At 40.3% G+C, this 15,214-nt stretch overlaps 1 protein-coding gene across 6 annotated transcripts in view; it reads right to left on the reverse strand.

Moving 5' to 3' along the window:
• Dock7 (dedicator of cytokinesis 7) overlaps positions 1 to 15,214 on the reverse strand; it is a 205,822-nt gene that overhangs the window by 42,754 nt on the left and 147,854 nt on the right. For all 6 annotated transcript variants that reach the window (XM_029540156.1, XM_029540154.1, XM_029540155.1 and 3 more), the window contains 4 exons: positions 14,553 to 14,723; positions 11,777 to 11,916; positions 7,573 to 7,742; positions 5,668 to 5,822 (listed from right to left, as the gene is read on the reverse strand). In XM_029540156.1, the coding sequence (XP_029396016.1) occupies positions 5,668 to 5,822; positions 7,573 to 7,742; positions 11,777 to 11,916; positions 14,553 to 14,723 (636 nt within the window). The remainder of the gene's footprint in view (positions 1 to 5,667; positions 5,823 to 7,572; positions 7,743 to 11,776; positions 11,917 to 14,552; positions 14,724 to 15,214) is intronic.

The raw sequence follows: 15,214 nt of genomic DNA on the forward strand, positions 1-15,214 counted from the left end.
AAAGCTTAAAGTGCCTGAAGTTGTAAATTACTCGGATGCATGGTCACTCTGATAAGTCCCAGGTCTCTGACTCCCCAGCCCTCTATTCTGCTGACTTGCTATGTTTGAATGAACCAATCGCATGTAACCACACCAATTCTCCCCACCCTCAGACCCTTACCCTATAAAGACCCCAAGCTTTTGGGCCTCGGGGTCGACTTCTCTGTCTCCTGCGTGAGATATGAGTCCACCCAGAGCTCTGCCATTAAAGTACCTCGTGTGATTACATCAAGACGGTTTCTCTGTCCTGTTTCTGTGGGATTCCCAGACTCCTGTGACCTGAGGACCCGAGGGAGTTCCTCATGAGGGGGTCCTACAATATACGAGGGGAGATGCAAAGCCAGCTCTGCTGGTCTGAGTGGGAATGCCCTCCATAGTTTCAGGCATTTAAATACTGGGCTCCCTATGGGTGAACAGTTTTAGCCTTGTTGGAGGAGATGCAACAGTGGGGCAGGCTCTGAGAGTAAAAGCCTTCAGCCATTTCCATTTGCTTTCTCGGTTGCATGTTCATGGTTGGGATGTGAGCTCTCTCAGTTTCCTGTTTCTGTGGCTATGCCTCTGTCTACTGTCTCAGAATGCTCTCCTTCACACAGAAATCATGTAAGAACATGTTCTTGTTTAAATCCCAGGTGTAGGGATGTGAGGCTGCTTTGGACTGTCCTCAGCTGCTGGCCATAATTTGTCCCATGTTGTAGCAGAAGCATGGTTCTGCCAGCTGCAGATAATTTCTGCGACTGTGTGACCTTTGGAATTCTGGGAGCTTTTCAGAGGGTATGATATAATTCCGAGGGCCCCACAAGTTCATGGTTGTTGGTCATGCAGGGAGGTTGGTTTTGGTTTGTTAGTGAAAGGTTCTACGCTATTAAAATGAGCCGATTTAAACCAGATTAGATTATATTAAAGGCAGGTTTGTTGGGAAACTCTACTAGGGGGAGTTCACTGGCCCCAGGGACCAAGGTCAGGGAAGTTGCCATGGGAAAATGGTGGAATGGGGTGGGGAGGGGAGAAAGGGGTGTGTGTGCAGAGAGAAAAGAGAAGAGAGGAAGAGAGAGACCAAAAAGTCTGGACTATACAGGAAGGAGCCCCTGGGGAGGTCAGCCCAGCCCTTAGGCTTGAAAACTCAGGGGTGGGGGCAGGGTATGCCAGGTAGGGACTGAGGAATGCTGGGAGAACCTGGAAAGCCCTGTCCGCTTTGGTATGCAAAATATGTCTCTGCTCTGAAACCAAACAGATAGTATCCAAGGTCAAAGCAGAAACAAAAGGAAAGGAATTAGATTCAGGGATCTCTCATCCCCTCACCCCAGTGTCTCTGTCTCTCTCTCTCCTCTCTCCTTTCTCTCATCTAGTGATAGGGGGTGAAACAGGGGCTAAAGGGTGGGAAAAGGAAGAATCCACAAAGAAGCAAAGACAGGTTACAGTTATTTGAATGTTTTCTTTTAAAAAGAACAAGTAAGAAAGCTCAGGAAAGCTGAGCACACTTAGCTGCGGAGGCCCTGATTTTCTTGTCTCCACAACCTTCCTTCTGTGTTCTGGTTGAAAATGATGGCAGTAGCTAACGCAATGCATACTCTGTCCCAGGCAATGTGCTAAACACTGAATTCATATGAACTCATTTCTCTCTTGCTGGTACTCAAAAAGGTAAATATTATTACACATCCCTTATTACAGCAAGAAAACAGAGCCATCACAAGTCTTGGGTACTCAACAGTGAGTCTGCACAGTAAATGTGGCTCTGGAGAACAAACACTTACACATTCACTGCCTCTGATGCACTGCATCGTCAGTGAGGACCATGTGGGATGCAGGAGGCAAGGGAGACAAATTTAGTCTTTCAGACAGCAGCATGTTTTCAGAAAGTCAGGTAATTAGGACAATGCGATTTTGGTGTATGTAGAGGGACAAACTATACAATAGAAAGCACGAAAAATGTCTTATACATTCTAAAATATGATCTATAACATCACACAGCATGGTTCAGTTAATAAATGGTATTGGGACAACTGATTCCTCTTCAGGGGAAAAGAGTGGATTTCTATCTTGTGTCATTCCATAAAAAAAAATTTCAGATCAAGAAAGAATGTAAATGGGAAAGGTAACATGTAAAACCATTAGGAAAAATAAAGAAAAGAGCATTATAGTTCATGCTAACCAGGCTTACACTAGGCCTAGACCTAGACGTGAAAAATGTAACATCTTCACTGAAGTCCAGAAGCACGCTCCCTGACCATGAGACCCGCCCATGCTCAGAAAGAAGTAACCAGAATTCTTTATAGCTAGAAAGGTAAAAGCTCTAATTCTTAAACAGCCAGAAATCTCTCTAAAGGTCACGGTGAACGTTAAAGACACTTTGAGTTGAATAATGAAACAGAGCAGTTAACTAAAGCAACTATAACAATCTGACAGGCCTGAAACACATCAAGGAAGAAGTGATGGGGATCACTGAATTAAACATTTATCTGAAGGTTGAAAAAGATCGTCCAATAAGCAAACAGAGAAGAAAGGGGCATCAGTATGCATGCTAGACATGAACGAGGGCCAGGGACAGCAGCAGAAGGAATGAACAACAGTGGCCTGCGTCCTGCCAACCAACCATACACCTCAAATGGCTTTTTCCTTTGTGATATCTTTGAGACAAGGTCTCACTATGTAGCTGACCTCAAACGTGCAATCCTCCTGCCTCAGCCTTCTTAGTGCTGAGATTACAGGCATGAATGAATGAATGAACATGTCCGAACGTTAAAAAGTGCTGAGACAATATGAAAAAAAATTACAAAATGCTAGCCATGGAAACAAACATTTTACCTTGACTACACATGTGACAGACATGAGGAAGATCATACTAAACATTTAGAACAACTTTATTTGCCATGAAATTTGAATAATTTTTTTATTAGATTTATAATTTATAGAAATGAGTATAAGACTAAACAGTAAAGTTGAACAGTCTTATAGCCGTGAGAAAAATATGTCTAATGCAAAAAAAAAAAAAAAAAAAAAAAAAAAAGGGCTGGAGAGATGGTTCAGCGGTTAAGAACAGACTGGTCTTCCAAAGGTCCTGAGTTAAAATCCCAGCAATCACATGGTGGCTCACAGCATCTGATGTTCTCTTCTGGGGTGTCTGAAGACAGCTACAGTGTATTTACATATAATAAATAAAATAAATCTTAAAAAAAATTCCCTAACACTCCCTACTTCTCAATGCAGGTACAGAAGGGAGAGATATTTTCACAAGTCCAGGAAGGAAGAAATCCAATCTCAAAAACAAGCACATGAGGCAAACAGAAGGGAAGAGGAAACTGGTCCAGGTCACCACTAGCTTAGCTTTGATCTCAAACCTGGGAAGAACATTCAGAGAGGAAGAGTATAGGCAGAGTTACTCGAGAGCAAAAGTTCCACAGTTGTTTGAATAATTAACTGAAACCAACTATTAGTGGTGGCTCTTGCCTTTAATCTCTGTACTCAGCAGGCAGGGGCATGCAGCTCTCTGAGTTCAAGGCTAGCCTGGTCTACATACCAAATTCCAGAGCTACTTGGTGAGATCTGTCTCAAGCAACAACAAACACAAACAAAGAAACAAAAAACCGCAAAAAAAGACTAGAAAGCTAAACAATCTGATCATCTTAATGACTAAAGAAAAAAATCATTTAATTAAAAATCTAATTTTTCATTAAAGATTTCCCCCCCTCCCCGAGTGCGTGCACCCTCAAACTGAGTTACATGTAGTTGTGAGCCACCTACCATGGATGCTGGGAACCAGGCTCTTTAACACATAACATTAACAGTAAAATGCTGAAACCTCTCCTACAGATGCTGGGTGTTACACTGCACTGGAGATCTTGAGATCCCTGTCAGCATGACCAGTTGTGGAAAACATACAGAAAAGAGCAAGCTAAACTGTCAAACCCCTGATTCTATGCCCAGCTGCTGAGACTGGAGGCATGGGCCTTGAGACTTGGCTTAGGGTTAGACTCCACGGTGTACTTAAAAAATTTTGTTACATGGAATTTTCACCAAAAGCATGCTATACCAGAAAAATCAATTAATTGGATCTCATCAAAATTAGTAATTTTTATATTTTTATACATCTGGCTGAAACAATCCATATACCTTTGAAAAGAATTTAGCTTTTTTAGTGCCCCACAAAAACTATTAGGGCTTTCTAGTACTGTAATGATTTGTCTACAAATAATTTTAGCCTATACTGTTCCTGAATTTTAGGAATAAGAATTCCTGCTTGGGGAAAGGACTTGTAGGCATGCCTTCTTGAAAACACCCAGACTTTACAGTAAATACACTGCTCAGTCTTTGAAAGGCAGCTGGGTAGATAGTTATGATAAAAAATTAAGAACAGCACCAATTTTAAGAATTTTCTAGAAACAGTTAAAAAAAACCCTAAAATGTTACATTTTATATACTATCATGAACAGTAAAGATGATCCATAGAAAAAAGGACAGACTGGCAAACCAGGCGTCTATGAGAGCTGTGCCTGGACTACACCAAGAACGCTTTCACTTCGGTAACAAGACAAAGGATTTGAACAGCCCTTTCTCCAGAGAAAGGGGATGTGGCAATGAGCACTTACTGGGATGCTCACGCTATTTAAGAAGGGCTTAGCTTCTCAAAATATTGACTGGACTGCAGAGATGTCCAGCAAACTCACACCAAGGTTTTTACCCAAGGGAGATACAGAAAGACAAGTATTCACTCCAACATTTATTATTCTTAACAGCTGACAAACAGTAGTATCTAAACGTTAACCAACTAAACACAGATAAACAAAATTTGGGTCTATTATCAGAATGCCATATTATTTTGTACTTCAAAAGAGAACAGAACCATGGAGACATGCTGCTGAACAAATGGAGAGATCTTAAGACATGCTTGACAAGTGACAGGAAGGAGACCACAGGTGACACAGCACACAGTTTCATTTACATGAACCACCGGCCAGGACCCTTAAGTCTACACATACGGAAGGTAGGTTAGCCATTGCCTTTCGGGCTTGCTAGAAATAAGGGGATGGAAGGCACAGGAGAAAGCTGCACAGCTTTATAATTAACTAAGCTATTAAACTGTACAGTTAAGCAAGTCTACTTGGAACATATAAAGCTATTTAAAAGCTGCCAAAAATAGCAGTGCCTTTATATAGTACTGTCTTTTCTGAAAGCAGTTAACTTAGAAAGCTTTTTAGAATGGAAACTGTCCATGATGGTTTGCCTCCTCCTGCTTCCAGAGCCCCCATGTTTGGGGAGATCTTCATAGAGTACTCTGCTAAACTTAAACGGCACGAAATTTAAAGATGACTTGTTGATTTGACAGTATTTCTTAAAGCTAATAAAGTGGGTTGTAAAAATGAAGGAAAGGAACTACATAAAATAAGGTACTTTATAATGTTCTGAGTGACAAAATACAGGGCTGCATGCTGTCTGTCCACCTCAAGGAAAACAGTTTTCAAACAGCTCTGGACACAGCATACAACAGTCTGGGAAAGCTAATGTTTTCACAGAGCTCAGAATACCTCTGCACCAGTTAATACAGTAGCCTCAGCAAGGGGTCTCTTTACAGATATCTGGTAGTCTAGAAAAATAAAACAAAACCCCTAATTTTTTATAAGAAGTTCATTTTACCGTTGATGTGAGGAGAAAACTGCCAGGTCTTGTCAGCTGGGGGACAGATGTTCCTGCAATTGCCATGGCAACTGTCTGGCTTATCATGCTCCCACTCTCACTGTCATAGTCATCAGGGGCTATACAAATTGGCCTTCCTCGTTGATTGTGTGATTCTGAAAGGGAAAAAAGGAAGAAAACTTTAGGTCAGCTAACAGTTATAAAGCATGCACTCCTTTTCTATTCTCCATGATTCTTTAAAAGAGACCCATCATCAACTTACACACCCAGCTGACTCCTGTACAACACACAGGTTATGACTGCTAGAACCAACAACCCTCATGTCATTTCTACTCTCCCAGACTACTACTCCTCTGGTTGACTGGCATCCTTACAGACACTATGACACTGGTAACAGTGAGAAGGTCTTAGGCAGAGGTGACTGGTGTCATAGCACTTTAGGTAGATACTCTTGACACATTAGCTCACTGTAGTAGCCACAGGAGACAGATATAGTTACTACAGTAATGTATCTATTGAACAGTTTGTGCCAGAACTAATTGATGCTATTGTTTTAATGCTGCATTATATTCATTTATGTCTTTTAACTGTGAGCGCTGCCATATATACATACTGTGTGTATTTTTAAAATAAATTTTATTTTATATACACTATGGTAGAAATACCTTTTTAAAAGACTATTATCTATGGTTTATCATTCATCAAATAATTTCTAAACTATGTAACTTGTTTTTTTTGAAATGGTAGCAAATCTTAAAACTTTTTCAGTTTAAATCCATATTTTTAGAGACTATCAATTTTTATCAAAATTTTTATTTTTTCTTTTGAGGCATTTAAACATTACCTCAGTTCTAGTGTAGTACTGTCTACTGGAAACAAGAACTGAGTAGTGACAAAGAAAGATCTAACTGCATGAACATTTTTGCCTTCACATAGAAAGCAACTCAGTGATCCAAACCCAGAGAGCTTATACTTCACCAGTCTCTTAATGACAGAGTTATTTCCTAATATTATCAGGTATACAGGAAATGTTTTTGACTTCATTATACTGGAAGTATTTTATCAAACTAATTGCTAGTTTAAACACTGTTACGGTCCAAACTGTGCCTTTAAGTACATTCTAAATAGTCAAAATAAGATGAAAAAAACTTTGTAGGCTCTAGCTCTTAAGGAACAGCATAGTCTCACCATGCCATCTTGGAATAAGCATAATTCTTGATGTGTCGGTGAATATTAACTTCAGTTACACATCTCTATGAATAAAGATGGCCATGAGGGTAGTGGACAGAAGAGCTACTCTCTCTTAACACGCATAATATACACGCATATAAGCATCTTTGTTTTCTAAAATATATACACACTCACAATTCAAAATTCACCCTAAAATCTTAAGGGAATCTCACAATGAATCTTCTCAAATATCAAAAGTTTTTAACAGCATGGTTATTTACAATTTATTTTTATTGGGGTACATTTTAAAAATAACTTAAGATCTGACTCCCTCTTCTGAGGTGTCTGAGGACAGCTACAGTGTACTTACATATAATAAATAAATAAATCTTAAAAAAAGAAAAAGAAAACAAAAAAAATAACTTAAAATTATTTTATATTTTTCTATGTCTGGGTATTTTGCCTGCATGTATGTGCACCTTGCATATGCCTGGTACCCAAAGAAGCCACAAAAGTGTACTGGAGGATCCCTAGAACTGGAGTCACTGGTTGTGAGCCACCATGTGAGTACTGGGAATCAAACTGGAGTCGTCTGCAAGAGCAGCCAGTGCATTCAACCATGGAGCCTCTCTGCAGCCCCAGGGCATATTTCCTTAATATTTGTTAACCTTAAAAAACATTCTCTACAACTTTGAGATAACAAGCTTTGAAAGTTACGTAAATTACATTAAGTACCTGTAAAATCATACAGTTGAGGTACAGTTTCCATGATAATACCAATCAGAGGTAGGTACAACATAGCCACCCGAGCCTTTATCTGAGGGTCAGAGTACCGTGGGTCAGAGTCGTGACTGGACAGTAAGTTGTGTACCATATTGATAACTTTCTTATGCAATCCAAACAGTCTATTTTAAAAGGAGAGACGAAGAAGGAGAAGCAATGAGTCACAGAGATTAGTAATATCGTCACAACAAACAGTAAGGGAAGGCACTCAATCCATCTTGTTTAAGTCTTTAACTTTTGTCAGATATAATTTTTTTTTTCTTTTTTGGGTGGGGGCATTCCATACAGGATTTCTTTGTGTAATCCTGTCTGTCCTAGAATTCACTCTTTACACTGGGCTGGCCTCAAACTCATAGAGATCCACCTGCCTCTGACTCCCAAGTTCTGGAATTAAAGGCATATGCCACCACACCCAGTTGCCAGCTATATTTGTGTGTATTTATTCCTATAAAGTTCACTTTAAAGTATGAAAAATGCATACATATGAAAATAGTATAAAGTAAACATAGGAGGGAAGGAAGCATTCAATCAATTCACTTAAGAGTAAAGCAAACTCTTTAAATCTGTATTAGTGCTTTGATTGATAAGGAACACAAGAGCACACACAGTACCAGTTTCAACAAAAATTTAAACATTATTATTATGTGTAATGAAATGGGGGCTGCACATATGCCATGGTACATGTGTGGAGGTCAGGGGACAACCTTCTGATGTCAGTTCTCTCCTTTCACCCTTTTGTGGGTGGGTGCTGGGGACTGGACTCAAGTCATCAGCTTACGTGGCATCCACTTTATCTGCTGAGCACTGGCTCTGAAATAACAATTCTGAAGTAGAACCGTGAAGAAAATATGCCAGGTGAAATAAGCTATTTAGAGAAATACAATTACTATGTGACTGTTCCTCCAAGGCATCTAAACACCTATGAGGTAGAAACAAAGCCATAGAAAACACAGAGGATGATCATTTGACAGGGCCTGGGACTGTTTATTGGCCATGGAGCTTCATTTCTGCCAATAAAAACATTCTAAAATTTTGTGTGTGTGAACCTAATGTTACACACTACATACACTGCTCACATTTATGAAAAACTTACTTCCTCTATTTTTATTTTGTATATATACTTGGCACAAGTATATGCACAAATCTATGTATGCATATTTAAGGAACTTGTATGTGTAAGGCACATGTGCATGAGTGAGTGTAAGTCATGAGTGTGTGTGGATGAGTCATGAATGTGTATGAGTGTGAGTCATGAGTGTGTGGATAAGTCATGAGTGTGTATGAGTGTGAGTCATGAATGTGTGTGGATAAGTCATGAGTGCATATGAGTGCGAGTCATGAGTGTGTGAGTCATGAGTATGTGTGAATAAGTCATGAGTGTGTATGAGTGTAAGTCATGAGTGTGTGTCATGAGTGTGTGGATAAGTCATGAGTGTATATGAGTGTGTGTGGATAAGTCATGAGTGCGTATGAGTGTGAATCATGAGTGTGTATGGATAAGTCATGAGTGCGTATGAGTGTGAGTCATGAGTATGTGTGAATGAGTCATGAGTGTGTATGAAGAGTGTGAGTCTTAAGTGTGTGTGAAGCATGAGTGTGGATGTGGTTATAAGATACAGATTTATGATGTTTTCCTTGTTTTCCATTTTTTTTTTTTTTTTTTTTGAGGCAAGGTCTCTCATTGACCCCAAAGTTACCAATTTGGCAAGGTTAGCTGGGCAGTGAGCTGTAGGAATTCTCCTGTCTCCACCTTCTCACTGCTGGGATTGCAGGCCATGCTGCTGTGCCAGCTTTTTCTGTGGGTGCTGTAAATCCAAACTGAGCTCCTCATGCCTGAATGGCAGCCCTCTTACTGCATGAGCAAGCCATCTCTCCTGTCTCTATCACTTAGAAAAATCCTCTATTTGACAGATGGTACGATCAACAGGCTGGGTCTTTTTTGACATCTCTCTTTTTAACAGCATGTCTGCTCATGCACCTCATTTAGATCCCTCTGATTTCTCTACCCTAGGTTAACAAAGGCTTCTTTCCTCGTCACACATTTGTTCTTGCCACAGACTATACAAACCATTCTGATTAAAGTGTACACACTCCAACTCCAACCACACCTTAAGCTACAGCTTCTATACCAGTTCTCACAGGAAAACTCACCAGCAAGAGCTTGTCTTAGCAAAGAATTGCCGCTCTGGGTCTAATCTGGCCAGATCTTCTAAACATGCTCATTTTAGTTTTTTAAAGTTGTGTGTATGTGTAAATATGATTATGAAGGGTGGACATGAAGACCAGTAGGGGGCATAATCCCTTGGAGCTGGAGTTACAGGTGGGTGTAAGCCATACAGCATGTGTGCTAGGAGGCAAACTGAGGTCCTCTGCAAGAGCAGGAAATGCTTTTAACTGAGCCATCTTTCCCACCCCCAAATATGTCTGTCCCTGTACTCATTGTACTGGCTGATTTTGTGTGCCAACTTGACACAAGCTAGAGTCATCACAGAGGAAGGAGCTTCAGTTGAGGAAATGCCTCCATGAGATCCAGCTTAAACACAACTGCTAAGATAGGTATAACCCACAAGGTCTGCTATCCCAGAAGATACCAAAGTATTTAATAAATGAAGATCATCAAATGGTATCTTTTCTTATAACAATTTCCAAAAATCCTCTAGCAATAGACATTTAAAAAAAGATAGGGTAAGTTTTTTTTTTCACTTTTATTATTATTATTATTTTCTTTATTTACATTTCAAATGCTATCCTGAAAGTTTCCTATCCCCCCCCCTCCCTGCTCCCCTACCTACCCACTCCCACTACTTGGCCCTGGCCTTCCCTTGTGCTGGGTCATATAAAGTTGGCAAGACCAAGGAGCCTCTCTTCCCAGTGATGGTCGATTAGGCCATCTTCTGCTACATATGCAGCTAGAGACACGAGCTCAGGGGGTTCTGGTTAGTTCATATTGTTGTTCCACCTACAGGGTTGCATTCTCCCTTCAGCTCCTTGGGTACTTTCTCTAGCTCCTCCATTGGGGGCCCTATGTTCCATTCAATAGCTGACTGTGAGCATCCACTTCTGTGTTTGCCAGGCACTGGCATAGCCTCACAAGAGGCCGCTATATCAGGGTCCCTTCAGCAGAATCTTGCTGGCATGTGCATTAGTATCTGGGTTTGGTGGCTGATGTTGGGATGGATCCACGGATGGGGTAGTCTCTGGATAGTCCATCCTTTCATCTTAGCTCTAAATTTTGTCTCTGTACCTATATCCTTTCATGGGTATTTTGTTCCTTATTCTAAGGAGGAATGAAGTATCCACACTGCTTGTGGACGTTGTACATCGTGGTGCGCACTAGGCTCCGCACCACGATGTACAACGTCCACAAGCAGCATATCTTCGAGGTTTTTCCCTACTTTCTCATCTATCAATTTCAGTGTCTCTGGTTTTATGTGGAGGTCTCTGATCCACTTAGACTTGAGCTTTGTACAAGGAGATAAGAATGGATCNATTCTCATTCTTCTACATGATAGCCGCCAGTTGTGCCAGCACCATTTGTTGAAAATGCTGTCTTTTTTCCACTGGATGGTTTTAGCTCGATAGGGTAAGTTTTAAGATAAAATGCTACATAGTAGGATGGAAAATTATAAAATTTTCTCACAAGAAATTAAAGAAAAATTAAGCCTATTTTCCTTAACTAAAAAGTGCCAACTGTATTTTTTTAAGGTTTTATTTTAAGTATATGTAGCTGTCTTCAGGCACACCAGAGGAGGACATCAGATTCCATTGCAGATGGTTGTGAGCTACCATGTGGTTGCTGGTAATTGAAAGCAGGTCCTCTGGAAGAGCAGTCAGTGCTCTTAACTGCTGAGCTATCTCTCCAGCCCCACTATATTTTTTATCGATATACTAATACATACAACTGTTTCTTGTTTTACTAGAAAAATGCTACAGCATCAAGCATGATATACTACCATCTGTGTCGATAAGTCTTAAATTCAGAAGAGATTGAATAAAATATAAACACCATTCCTGAAAGTAATCAGTACAGAAATAACAAGCATATGGATCTTGGAGAATAAAGAAACAGGAATAGTATTAATTAAAATCTTTGCAGGATTGGCCCCACTGTCAAAACCCCAACGGACTTCCTCCAGTGTGAAACAGGCATACTCACCCTTCAGCGTCAGGGTCTAGAATGAGTGCGAGCTCTGTCAACACAAGGCCTGCCAGGTAGTGCTGCTGGCGGAAGGGTAAGGACAATTCGAACATGTTTGCAATCTTCTGGTCCTGCACACTGGTGGAAAATCCAGAGCTCTGTTGGGAGTAAGGAAGAACTCAACTGTTGACAGCAGTGCAGCAAACATCCTACAGCTGAGGCATTGCTGACTGATGAAATGTGGTGTTATTACGTCAGACAAACGTTACTCTGAAGAGTTTACAGAGAAATTACTGCTCTCACGTCAGGTATGATGAATTCTTCATTTTTGTTACCAAACACAGAAGACTGACCTAGTCCAGGAATTCTACTTGGGGACTACAGACCTTAGGAAGAGAACTGGAAAGTGTACAAGATCAGCTCTGACTTCAGACAGAAAGTGCTGACTGCTCAACTCACGAACCTATGCCTCAATCTTCCAAACAGTTTATCAATTTTATTACTGATATTTATAAAAGGTTTAATTTTGATTTTCTCATATTAAGATTTTCTGTTTGTTTTTACCTTTTATTCTTTCAATCACCTACTATTTCACAAACCCTCTGGAGGGTTTCTAGAGAAATTTAAGATATCGCCTACGCTACTTTTCAGAGAATATACTGTAATTGGAATTTGGGGATCATCTTATGGTCTCTCACCAAACCTTCAGAAGTTGTAGTCCTGAAAACACTTATATGAGTGGGTGAGTGTGTGTGTGTGTGTGTGTGTGTGTGCGCGCATCTCCAGCATTAGATTTCCTATTTTTGTAGAGAAAACTAAGTATAAAGAATATTTTCTGCCCCTCCCCCAAAAGTATGTCTTGTTGGCTACTAAATTATGAAATTACACAGTTCAACAAGAAAGCGAACAAGATAATTCAAGAAAGTCCTTAAGAATTTCACATGGGAATGCCATGTAGCAAGGAGGTTTTTCTGACAGGCTCCCAAAGGAGATGTCTGTCTACTGTGGCGGTCTGACTAGGAGGTATGCCCCAATAGACTCATGTGTTTGAAAGCTTGGTTCATAGGGAGTGACACTATTAGGAGGTATGGCTTTGTTGGAGGAAGTGCCTGCAAATCAAGATGTAGAACTCTTAATTCCTTCTCCAGCACCATGTCTGCCTGCATGCTTCAATGCTCATTGTCATGACAATAATGGACTAAATAACCCTGAAACCGTAAGCCAGCCCCAATTAAATGTTTTCTTTTATGAGAGTTGTCATGGCCATGATGTCTCTTCTCAGCAATAAACCCTAACTAATATATCTACGTTAGTCACTAAAATCTGAAAATTACACAGTTAAATAAGAAAGTGAACAGGGTAACTCAAGAAATTCTCTGAAATTTCATAGGGAAATGCCATGCAGTAAGGAGGTTTTAGGAAAGGCATCTATGACTAGTTTGTCTCTGCCTGTATAACCACGTCTTTACAAGAAAACAGAGCTGGAATGCAAAGGCTAGATGCATCCTTTAGGGAGGCCGAAGGTAGGTGACAGTAGGTTGATCCAGGAGATGTACTGAAGAGAGGAAATGAAAGTTGTAGCTGGCTCTCTAATACTTTCGATTTTTCCAGTTTATGTATGTGTACTAGCTAGTTTTGTGTCAACTTGACACAGGCTGGAGATATCACAGAAAAAGGAGCTTCAGTTGGGGAAGTGCCTCCACGAGATCCAGGTGTAAGGCATTTTCTGAATTAGTGATCAAGGGGGGAGGCCCCCTTGTGGGTGGGACCATCCCTGGGCTGGTAGTCTTGGGTTCTATAAGAAAGCAAGCTGAGCAAGCCAGGAGAAGCAAGCCAGTAAGGAACATCCCTCCATGGCCTCTGCATCAGCTCCTGCTTCCTGACCTGCTTGAGTTCCAGTCCTGACATCCTTTGGTGATCAACAGCAATGTGGAAAGTGTAAGCTAAATAAATCCTTTCCTCCCCAACTTGCTTCTTGGTCATGATGTTTGTGCAGGAATAGAAACCCTGACTTAAGACAGTAAGTAAGGTTTGATTTTTTTAAAACAAACATGTAAGACTGTTTAAGCCTAGAGAACTGCACCTGGGCATTCCACACCATAGAAATAGGGTTAGGACGCACATAAGATCAACTCTGATTTCAGACATTAGGAGCTACTATGCAAATAGCTTGTGGAACTCATGATGAAGATGAAAAGAGTATTTTATTAGAGAGGAGGAAAATCTTGGTTTCTATACCATTATAACTATAAAGTCTAATCTTTTTGAATCTTCAAAGAAACTGCTAGCTGTTTAAGTCGAGCGCAACCATTAATGTACATTGAGTTTCAGGATGTGAAGAATCCAGGCCATGCTTGGCAGGCTGGCGCTGCAGCCTGATGTGTCCCTGCCTCCTTTCACAGTTATTTACCCAAAACTTGATCGCTATGTCTGCTTCAAGAAAACTCGATTTGTGACAACATCAAAAATAAAAAAATGAGTTCAGGTAGGTAAGCTCACTCATGTGTGCATACGTGAGCAAAAGGAGCTCAAGATCATGCTTAACCCTGGCTCTGGAATAAAGCCTTGGCTCACAGCCTCCCATGACCACTTCTTACTTTCTATGGTTTTGATTTGGAGGTATCTAATATGGATAATAACAAAACTCCTAGAGTTGTCCTGGTAATTGGATGAGCTAGTAGTATTTACAAAGCACTCAGAAGTGAGCCTATTCCTAATTAATCATCAACACATTAACAGTTTTTCACCCATTTGTATAAGTATAAACATATGTATGTCCTCACACTTTGCATACCTGAGATGTTGCAGAAGAAACAGAAGGTGATGGAGATGCAGGCGGGGTGAGCAAGCTGCAGGGTAAGTTTAATGTAACATAGTGCTCATGGCTGCAGATGATTCGTAAAAAGTCCAACCTCAGGGATACCAGGACACTTGGATTTGGCAGTGAATACAGCTTTGCTGATACCTTGGAAGCAGTGTGTAAATAAGAGAATACCAACTGATATAATTTTTTCTCCCACAGTAATACATCACAATAACAGTATTTGGGGGTTCTGTGGCTTATATGACAATATCTCCTTTCCCAAAATGACACCAAACACTACAAATGTGAATCCACAAGTCTACAGTATAAATCCACGTGACCAACCTAAAGTCAAATTCTTTTATTGCCAATGCTGCATTAATAGTTCCACTTCCCAAAAATGTACCCTATGAGGGAACAGCATGCATCAAAAGATTTCTTTTTAACACTTCTGTTTAATAGATTTATAATTGTCTATTTTTCCCGACTATATCACAGGATACTAGAGGAGACATACTGTCAGCTGACTTAATAGGTATAGTTATCCCTGAATCAACGTCACTGGTTGGCAAATGTAGGAGGTCAATAAGCCAGAATAATAAGTTTTGATAGTAATAAAAAATAAATTTTGGGGGAAAAGAATAGTGATTTGA

This window comes from Mus pahari, chromosome 6 (assembly GCF_900095145.1).
Source record: "Mus pahari chromosome 6, PAHARI_EIJ_v1.1, whole genome shotgun sequence".
Classification (NCBI taxonomy): Eukaryota; Metazoa; Chordata; class Mammalia; order Rodentia; family Muridae; genus Mus; species Mus pahari.